We start from the raw sequence: 11,272 nt of genomic DNA on the forward strand, positions 1-11,272 counted from the left end.
GTGCCGCCTTGGCGGTGGGGTTGGCTGATAGTCGGTTCCATGACCTTTAACACCTTTTTGATTCCCCAGTGCTCACCCTGACGGTGTTTTCGCCTGCTTCCCGAGTCCTTCTGCCAAGGATTGGCAGCAGCCGCCCAGGAATGTATGCTACGATCATTACGGGGTCTTGAAGTGAAACCCGTAGCAGGTACCTTTTGTCAGTGAGCGCAACAGCGCCCCCAGGCGGTCAGGTGCCACAAGTTATACAGCGTTGCCGGATCAGTGCCGTCCTTGCGTTTACAGCGCGTGACCAGCGCATGGTGTGTTGTAAGTGCAACCAAGTTGCATACAAAGAGAAAAGTAGTGGGACAAAGAGACATCAAAGAGAAAGTAGCAGACTTATCTCACCCATGACCCCGAGCCAAGCTCGGAGTACGATCGCGGCCAGCGGGCGTCCGTGGATCCTCGGCGTCGCCTTCACCGGGTGAGTCTCTAGGGTCCGTCCCTCATGCGTGGGGCCCCTTTTTGTCCATACTATTCTGCCACAGCGCGGGATTTCGCGGGTTTTTTGGGGAGCACTTCACAAACACTCCACCGTGTGTATGTGTGTTTTTTTTTTTTTTTTATTAACAAGTTTAATACAAGTAACAGGGTTTGGGATGTGGGTAGGGTATGGATTGGGTGAGGTGTCCAGTCCCGCGGAACCGCCGCTAGGCATTACTTCACGGGACGGGAGGGGGGTCAATCATCCATTAACTGGAGTTCTGGCCCTTTCTCGGTGTCGGAGCTCCTTCATGATGATAGCGGCCGAATTTGCCGCCGCTTTCCATGCAGCCTCGCTCGATAGCATGCGCTTCACCAGTGTGTCTGGCGAAAGATCCGGGATGTCATCTTCTAGGCGGCGCCTTTGTCTGCTGAAGAGTGGGCACCTGAAGAAGGAGTGCTCGGCGCACAGTGGTGGCGCCCATAGGCCAAAATTCAAAAAATCGACGGAACCTAAAATGGGCCAAGGGTATGCAACTTTTCTCTAAAATGCCCAAGCTTTTTCGTGGCATACCAGATATTTCTGGAAAAATATCAGTACCTTCTAAAAATCGACCTAAAGTCGTGAGCACGTGTTAAGTAGCAAAGCAAAACTGGGCGCATCACTAATTTTTCGCAGCAACATTAAACTTTGAAACCGTGTATTTCTTATATTTCGTGTCCAAATTAATATTCTGTGATATGGATTTTTAAGTTGAAGGTATTATCTATAAGTCGAGATGTGTATAATAATCGTACTTGTTAAATTGTTTTTGTTACATCAATTTGAAATAATACATGTTTTGTGTCTATTTTGTGAACGTATTTTTTATGTTTAGCTAAGGTTTTAGCGATGATCCCACAAAATTCCACAATTTGTTGGTATGGCAATTTTTTCGTCTGGGTTTCAGGTAACATGTGTGTTAAAATTGACTGCAGAAATTTGCAGATGTGCCCACAATCGTAAAAATACTAACACCTTCATAAATTTTTCAAGGGCAGAACTGGCCGAAAAACAAATTTTTTGCCGCTTTTTACTTGTTGTGCTGTTCCTTTGTCTTCGTCTTTCGTGATTGTGAATAGTTTTCCAACACTAAATATTGAATTACTAATAGATTATATTTTTTTATATCCGTTACTCGTAGAGTAAAAGGGTATATTGTATTCGCGCAAAAGTATGTAACAGCTAGAAGGAAGCGTTTCCGACCCCATAAAAAGTATATATTCTTGATCAGGGGCACTAGTCGAGTCGATCTAGCCATGTCCGTCTGTCCGTCTGTATGACCGCTGAGATCTCAGAAACTGCAAAAGCTAGAAGGTTGAGATTTCCCACACATATTCTTTGGCTTCCTACGCAGCGCAAGTTTATTTTAGAAGAGCGCCACGCCCCCTCTAACGCCCACAATCGCCCACAAACAATTTTAAAATGGGTCCTGCGCCCACATCTTTAAAGATTTCCGAGAAGTATAAATGTAATTTTGTTGTGTATACCTATCGAAATGTAGAAGACATTTTTCAAATCGGACCATTCATTAAAAAGTTATACGCAATCAAAATTTATGTATTTATCTCCCTCGCACTCCCTTTAGCTGAGTTACGATTATTAGTCGGGCCACCAACCCGAGTACAGCGTTCGCATTCCCTTTAGCTGAGTAACGGGTATTAGATAGTCGGGACACCAACCCGACTATAGCGTTCTCTCTTGTTTTTTTTTTTATTTTGTCATATTAAAGCTAGTATACAATACTAAAATTAATTAAAAAAAAAAAAGGCACATGAAACTGAAGTCCTTCGGCCAAAAAATGATATTAAATCGTATCATTGTTCGTTTTGTTTTTATAATTTTTTTGGTGCGGGTGGAGTTAAGTAATTACTCTCACATTTTTATATTGCAGTTCTAAGTTTGTAAATACGTACGGTAAACAAACCAGCTTGTTAATATTACATAAATTGAATTTTTAATTGCCTTCTCATGTAAACGAAACTACTCAGAAAATCGTTCCTATGGAAGCTATAGGATATAGTGGTACGATCTGGCCAATTTTTGTTACATATATTTATAATATTTATTTAGATTTTTGGTAAAAATTTCATAGCGATAGCACATCTAGAAGTATTTATGGCCGCGGCTCCGTACAAGCCCGACCACTGTGCAATGCTACTCCTGTAGCAAGTTTAGGCTTCTCTCCATGCGAATTATTCTTTGGAAGAATGTGTAAAGCCAAAATGCCAATAAAAAAATCAGAGCTGTTTAGAAATCATATTGAGGAAGAAAAAGTTAAAAAAAGCTTTACCGATAAAAAGTCCAAACAAAAAATGTATTATAATTTACACTCAAAAACTCTTCGTCCATTAAATGTAGGTGACAAAGTCCAATTTAGGAAAAAAGCGAATGAATGGGCATACGGAATTGTTGAAAAAAGAGTAAATGAAAGATCTTATATCATAAGAGATGATCTCAATATCTATTTTAGAAGAAACAGAAGACTAATGAATAAAACCCAAATTAACAGTAGCAATGTATATGAATATATATCTGATGGTAATTTAAGAGAAAACGAAACTGTTAATTTAAGAGAAAACGAAACTGTTAATTTAAGAGAAAACGAAACCGAAAATAGAAACGAAGAAACTGTAAATATTTACGACGAACCAGTAATTGAAGAAAGTGAAAATTTTGATATAAATCAGACTAACAATCTAATGACTGAAGAAATTATAGACTCTCTAGGTGATAGTACTTTTGTGAATGAAAGTAATACTGATATGTCAATGGATTATGAAACCCCTGGAGGTTTCAGTTCTGAAGAAGAGGTTGAACCAACAGTAGTATCACGATCAGGTAGAGCTATTAAACCTCCTGCCAGATATGGTTGGGATAAACCCTAACAATAAAAAAAAAAAGCGTGTAATAATAGTGAGAACACTGTATTGTGTCTAAGTACAAATACTGTATAAATACAAATAATACTAGTCTACTATGTACAAATACGAAACGGTTGGTCACACTGTGGCGTACACCACTTCCGGTCAAGACAATAAAGGCGTGAAGACGTACAATCTATTAAGTCTTATTTAATAGGCCCGATCAGGCTTGTTACAGAACCTCTGGCTTTTCCGAAGCGGATGGACTCCACGGCAGACTCGGCATCGGTAGGAATTTAAACCTCGAGTACGTCTGCTCTCCAATGCGTGAGCGCTGCGTGGACGAGGAACCATGATGTGATCTGGTAGGGAGTAATGGACAGAAAAAAAGAAAAACATGGAGATGATTTAAAAATGATAAGATGGCGAGGATGCTTGGAGAATTATGCGGAGGATGTTGGTTGAGGAAGACGGTTGGAGTGTTCTCCTGGCAGAAGAACCACGGTCACGGTCACGGGACGCTTAAAAATCCTGCGTGCCGTGAGAATGCTGACGACACGGACATTGCCGTCAGCCCCCGGAAAGACAGAGTCGATTCTGCCAAGGCGCCACTCATTCGAGGGCAGATTGCCTTCTTTGACGACTACCATGTCGCCAACGCAAAGATTTGCGGTCGGAGACTGCCACTTGTGTTGCCACCGATTAACAATGGACTTGGATTCCCCTTTTAATTCGGGTTCCACTATAGACAGAAGAGGTCCGCCGACGAGAAAATGCCCTGGTGTCAACGCCAAGAGATCAGTAGGATCTTCTGACATGGGAGATAGCGGTCTAGAATTTAGACAAGCTTCAATTTTCGCTAGAAGGGGTAAAAAGCTCTTCAAAGGTGTACTTTCGAGTAGCGGTGGACTTGTAAAATAAGGTTTTGAAGCTTTTGACACCAGCTTCCCACAGGCCTCCCATATGGGGTGCCCCCGGAGGAATGAATTGCCAGTTGAGCTGCTGATGACTATACGCATCAGTCACAGACTCTTTTACGGCTTGAAGAAAATCTCGGGAGAGCAGGGTGGCAGCGCCGACAAAGGTTTTCCCATTGTCGGACTGCACTTGACGGGGACAACCTCTTCTGGATACGAACCGAGCGAAAGCGGCGAGAAATTTCTCGGTCGTCAGATCGGATGTAGGCTCTAGATGGATGGCCCTTGTAGAGAAACATACGAAAACCAACACATACCCTTTTGTAATTAGGCACGCTCCGCCTATGTAATTTTTGATGTCGAATAGGCCAGGGTAGTCCATCCCTGTGTACGTGAATGACCGGGAAAAAGACACTCGCTCTTTTGGAAAACTTCCCATCATCTGATTTTGCAAGCGCTTCTTATGAATAACGCAGACTTTGCAGGAGTTAATCACGGCCTTTACCAAGTTCTTTATTCTCGGAATCCAGTATCTTGACCGGGTGAGACGTACGACTAACTGGTTACCTCCATGCAACGTTATGAGATGCGTAAAGTTCACCAGTAGTCGAGAGAGTGCACATTCGTACGGGAGGATGTCTTTCGTCATATCGCAAGTTTTCGGAGGCCGTTATGCGGCCGCAAGCCCTTATAAGCCCTTTCTGATCTAGAAAGGGGTTTAAGGAGAGGACGGAACTTGTCGCGGACACAGGACGCCTTTGACTTAAGCAGTGATATTCATTAGAAAAATATCTGCGCTGAGTGCTAATGACCAAGTTCTTACATCGCTGGACAAAACGGTGGACATACGCAAGGCCCCGTAAAGCTCTATCTAACTTGGAAAAGCGATCAAGGATGTCTACTGTCGGGATGGACGCCACATGGGCCTTGACAGGACGCCTTTCCACTTCGGTCACCTGTAAGTCGGTGCTTTGGGAAGGCCACTGATCTCGTGGCTTTGACAACCAAGTTGGTCCATGCCACCACAGGGAGTTGTCGACCAGTTCTTGTAGAGGCAAGATAGCCATCTCGGATAGCAATAGAGCTCCACACAGCTCTAGCCTGGGAAACGACAAAGGGCGAAGAAAAACTCATCGGATGTTGCTTTCCAACGGACTCCGAGAGTTTTCGCCGTGCTTTCCGTATCTAAATCGAGGAAATCGGCGTTTAAAAGATGATTGGTTTCGATATGAGCCAGAACTTCTTTATGGTTGGAGGTCCACTTTCTTAATGGAAAAACCAGCCGAATCGAGGGCACTCTGCAACTCGCGAATGGAATGGTGAGCCTCTTCTTCAGAGTCAGCTCCCGAAAGGACATCTTCGACGTACATGCAACCACGAATAACTTTACTCGCCCTTGGATGGGTTAGTTGCACGTCGGTCGCCAGCTGTTGCAGGACCCGAATTGCCAGAAACTATGCACAATTGACCCCAAACGTAACAGTTTTCAGCTCAAAATCGCGAATGTATCCTTCTCTATTGCGGAATAAGATACGTTGGAACGCTGTCTGCTTCGGATCTACCCAGATCTGCCGGTACATTTTCTCGATATCAGCACTGTACACAAAACGGAAATATCGCCACTTCAGGATCTGGATGGTTAGATCGGACTGTAGGACCGGGCCAGCATGAAGGATATCATTTAAGCTGACCCCATTGTCTGAAGGGCTGGAGGCATTGAATACCACTCGAAGTTTGGTCGTACTCTCCGGTTTTAACACCGCGTGGTGTGGAAGGTAATAACACGCTGAATCGTGGGTAGGAGGGACTTCTCTCATGTGGTTGAGGTCGAGATATTCTTGAATCACTGAGTCGCACTTGGATTTTACCGTACTGTCCCTTTTTAGCCGCTGCTCGTTTCTTAAGAGTTGAGCCAACGCCAGGGATCTGGAATGTCCTAGGGAGCATTTCATGTTCTCAGGATCTCGAAAGGGAAGACTCACGACATACCTGCCGCTATCGTCTTTTGTGGTGGTCCGAAGGAAATTATCCTCACAGATCACGTCGGATTCTTTTGCCACCTTTACTGGCAGATCCTCCACCTCCCAGACTTTGGTGAGGAGTTTATCGAGAGACGCTTCGTACGTGTGTGCAACATGCGTAGAAAACGATGAAATTCTACCTTGCCTCGGAGCGGGTACTGGTCCTGTTAGAATCCAGCCGAAAATGGTCTCTTGACCGAGAAGAGAGCCACAGATGTTCGCTCGGGTGCCGCTTAGTAGAATGGAAGGAAGTATATCGGCCCCGATTAAAAGATCTATTTGTGCGCTCTCATAAAACTTTGGATCCGCTAGTGGAAGTTCGGGAATATCTCGCAGGAAATGTTGCGGAAGCGGACATGAGGGAAGATTTCCGGCTATTTGCGGAAGCACGTAGGCAGTGGTGTTTAACTGCAAACTAGGCCGCGTCGGAGAACGAATCGTAAATTGGCAGAGCTTTTTAGTCTCAGCGGAGACCGTTTGATTAAGCCCTGAGACCTGTACTTGGATAACCTTGAACGGCAGCTTAATCAGGTTGAAAAGGCGCTCAGTAATGAAGGTCGCCTCAGATCCGGAGTCTATTAAGGCTCGCGCTTCATAGTTGGAACCCTGATGGCATATATTAATCATGGCGGTGCCTAGGAAACCTGACCTAGAGCCTGCCGCAAAATAATTTTGAAGTGTTGGCTGCGTGCCACTGGCAGCCGAGAGACCGGGAGTATTCGGTCTGGATCTGGGCGTTGGCTTGGATTTGCGCGCGCTGGGGATGGGGTGCCTCGGTGTAGGAGGGTGTGAGGGCGGCCGCGGCACGTTGAGCAATTATGTGCGCTTTCGCAGTCGCGCAGCTGATGTGTCCGCGCAAAGCAGTTCAAACACAGCTGTTTCCGTTTGATATAGGCGATGCGTTGGTCGACCGTCATCCGGAGAAACTGGGCGCATGTGCGTATTGGATGGTTTCCTCTATTACAGAGATCGCACCCTCTAGGTTGTCGAGGTGTTACCCTTGTCTCATAAGAATTTATTCTCCGAGACGCCGAGTTGGATGTGGATGCCCTGGGCTGAGCCTGACTAGAACCTGATGGTCGAACATCATCTATGGCTTCTAGGGTTCTGTGACGTTCCGTTGGGAAAACGTTCAGCTCATGTCACGTAGGGATCTCGGCTTTGTTGTGAAAGGACTGCTCCCATAGGGAAAGCGTAAGCTTTGGGAGTTTGGATGAGCACATATACACCAAGAGGCAATCCCAAGTTTCGACCTGAATATCGGACATTCCTAACGCCGTAAGGCACCCCTAGATGGTACTTTGAAGTTCTTTCAAAGCTGACCCAGACTTCTGTGTGACGGACGGCACATTGAAGAGTATCTTCAATTGACTGTTTACTAACAATCGCTTGTTTTCAAAACGCTCAGTGAGGATGTCCCACGCTGAGCGAAAGCCATCGTTAGTAAGGGGTGAATTTGCAACTATATTGTGAGCGTCGCCCCTCGTCTTAGCATTAAGATGGAATAATTTCTCGACTGGAGTGAGTCTAGGATTGTTGATGTAAATTGCCGTGAATAGATCCCTAAAGGTTGGCCAACGAATCGCCGGTAAAAACCTCGGTATCGCACGGCGGAAGGTGGCAGCCTAACGGAATGTATGTCTGAGGAGTATCTAGAGCGGAGGTAGCTTGCGGATTTTGCGGAGTCTGCTCTATTTGGTCTGCTATTTGGGCGCCGCACCTTTCGTACGCGCTGTAGCAGTAACCGTACTTAGCCTTGAAACCTGGCAAGCTGTCAGCTGCACTTTCTCCGGCTGCTACAAGGCACGCGGTACACGCATCGTAGTCTTTTTTGATGCGGACCCATACCTCTTTTTGATTTCGTCTCGGCGAATATTGAGGACGGACAACGTAGGAGGGACCGCCGCGGGAATATTTATTCGCGCTTCCAATTCGGAAAGTCGATCCGAGACTTCAATAAATTGGTTTAAGGCGAGTTCGGCAGCCGTTGCAACCATTTTCGTGCTGGCTCGCGTGGATCTTTCGATAGGAGAAGGAGCCCTTTTGGGAATTGGCGTCTTGACCTTTGTAGGTGTGGGCGTCCTTACAATGATTTTTGGAACTTTCGGTGATGGAACAGGGGATAGTTTGTTAAAACTTTCCCTGGACATACCAAACTAAATTGCTGTTTGGATTCGGAATGTGCGCGCTGATCTTTCGGACAAAAATCAGAGAAGAAATTACGGACCCACTTATGGACTGGTGGAAATAGGGTCTCGACCTGCTAAAACAGTCGATATGCGTAGCTGAATTATTGTGAAGATATGCCCCAGGCTTTTGGTGGAACTATGGAACAAGAATGGAAAAAATACCAAAAAAAAATATTGTTCTTGATGAAGTATTTTTCGTTTAGTATATATAGTATATGTATATAAGTATATATATTTAAAAAAAAAAAATTTTTTTTTTAATTATTCGGAGACAAAGAAAAAAATGCGTTGCAGTGGTATGCGGATGATATTTTTTTGGAAATTTTCTTTTTTCTCCCCAAAAAGAAAATAAATGAAGTATATATGGATATACGAATCTCAATAAATAAATAAAAAATACTGGAATGGACGCGGTAACTAGTTGATTCGGACGCAAACCGGGAACAATGTTAATAGATTGATTCCATTGGTTTCTGGGATGTCGACAGTATTTTATTTAATTTTTTTGAACTCTAGCGATGAGGGATTTTGTAAATTTAATTTTAATTTTTTAACTCTCAGTATATATTTAAGTTTATTAGAATTGAGCTCGGTATTTATTTTTATTTGGAATGGCTCGGAATAAAGAGCACTTGGAACGTTGGATACCACAAATGCCCAAAATGATCTTGTGCAGAAAGCCCCTTTGCGGGCTATGTACGAGAAATGCTGGAATGCGCGGAATTTCGGGAATTCGTATGTATGTATGTGTGAATGTATGTTGAATAGGAAATAAAAAAACACACTAAGACACAAAAGTTATTTCACGTCAGCTTTGGGAATTTATTTAATATATTATATATATTTATATATATATATTTATGGATGGCCGACGGAAATACTTCGTGTACGATTGACTTTTTGTTTGCACACTTTTATTTGGATTAATATTTTGTAATTTCTTCGATTTGATTTTGGATGTATTTTTACTGGATGTACGGCCAAATGTGAATATGAAACTTGTACATCAATATGCACAAGAAAAAGAATTGGACAATAGGCAATATGGCCGCACGTTAAAGGAGACGAAGAAATAAAAGACGGAATTGGAATTGTAATTTACTAACTGCCGTTGTCGGATTAAATCGGACTTGGATTTGAGACAGATTGTACAGAAAGTCAAACGAATTATGTTTTCGGATGGCTGACTGTCGACCGGCAGTTAATAAAAATAATAATTGGCACTTATCTGCTGGAGCAATTCGGCTCGAATGGATCAAAAAATGTACGTGGGGGCGTCGCAAGTGTGGCAAGCTGAGGAAGAGAGTTGGAAACACTTGACGATCGCGAAGCGCGAGAAAAATATTAACACAATGGTCTTTTCGGTAATAGCGCGGACCGGCCGTGCGATGTATTTCATGTAGTTGACAATGAGAACTTAACTTAAGCTAATTGAGCGCTGTGCTTCAGAGCGCTGTGGAGAGATCCCGGGATTGGGAAAGCGGGAGAGCCTGGAAGATAGCGTCCAGTACGGGAGAGCCTGGAATCGCGAGAATCCAGTGCGGGCGAGTAGGCATTCGCAGAGCGGGCAATTTAAGAGAGGGGAGTGCGGCATAAACAGATCCATTTTCATTTTGGTTCACTTTTAGTCAAGTATGAATGTTTTTTTTTAATGGCACAAGGGTTTGCGCCCACTGCTGATATTGTAGCAGAGTGAAACACGCACCAGTTCAGGTCGGGATCACTCTCAAGACTGTCCCTCTCTCATTTATTCTCTCCTTTGCTAACATTCTCTTAACAGCTAGAAACTTTTTTTTTTTTTATTAACAAGTTTAATACAAGTAACAGAGGTTGGGATGTGGGTAGGGTATGGATTGGGTGAGGTGTCCAGTCCCGCGGAGCCGCCGCTAGGCATTACTTCACGGGACGGCCCCCTCCCTCCAATCATCCATTAACTGAAGTTCTGGCCCTTTCTCGGTGTCGGAGCTTCTTCATGATGATGGCGGCCGTATTTGCCGCCGCTTTCCATGCAGCCTCGCTCGATAGCATGCGCTTCACCAGTGTGTCTGGCGAAAGATCCGGGATGTCATCTTCTAGGCCGCGCCTTTGTCTGCTGAAGAATGGGCACCTGAAGAAGGAGTGCTCAGCGTCTTCTATTTCCCCGTCCTGGCAGTACTCGCAGAAGGGGTCATCCGCATGCCCGAACCGATTGAGGTAAGCTTTGAAGCAACCATGCCCAGTGAGCACTTGGCTTAGGTAAAAATCCACCTGGCCGTGTTTCCTGCGAGTCCATGCGTCTATGCTTGGGATGAGCCTCCGAGTCCAGCGGCCTGTGCTGGCACTTTCCCATCTTCGTTGCCAGCTCTCGATGGTTCGGCATCGCTGTTCACGTGCGACGGCATTTCCGGTTTGTCTCTCGTCAGCTTGTAGGTCTAGTGGTATCATACCGAATAACACCAGTGCCGCTTCCTCTGACACTGTGCAGAGGCAACTGGATACCCCTAGGGTGCATAGCCTATAGCTGCGTCTGCACTCTTTGCCGTACGACTCCATTTTCATAGCTGGTGCCCAAATGCTCGATCCGTAGAGTATCACCGAGGATACTACACTTGCTATGAGCTTCTTGCTTCGCTGTCTCGGCCCCGTCGTGTTTGCCATCATTCTGCTAATGGCACCTGTGGTTCTTGCAGCCTTTTCTCCGACGTATTGCAGATGGGCTTTAAATGTCAGCCGATCGTCAAGCATGATGCCGAGGTACATTATGGACCTTCCAGAAAGGATTTCTGTAGCTCCAACGGTG

The 11,272-nt window shown here is 44.8% G+C and overlaps 1 protein-coding gene across 1 annotated transcript; it reads right to left on the reverse strand.

The window, feature by feature from the left end:
* Window positions 1–5,737: 5,737 nt before the first annotated feature.
* On the reverse strand, window positions 5,738–6,931 carry LOC138913296 (uncharacterized). The gene has a single exon (XM_070216548.1). It carries the CDS (start codon window positions 6,929–6,931, stop codon window positions 5,738–5,740), a length of 1,194 nt encoding a protein of 397 aa, XP_070072649.1.
* Window positions 6,932–11,272: the final 4,341 nt, after the last annotated feature.

Source organism: Drosophila takahashii, chromosome 3R, assembly GCF_030179915.1.
Source record: "Drosophila takahashii strain IR98-3 E-12201 chromosome 3R, DtakHiC1v2, whole genome shotgun sequence".
Taxonomy (NCBI): domain Eukaryota; kingdom Metazoa; phylum Arthropoda; class Insecta; order Diptera; family Drosophilidae; genus Drosophila; species Drosophila takahashii.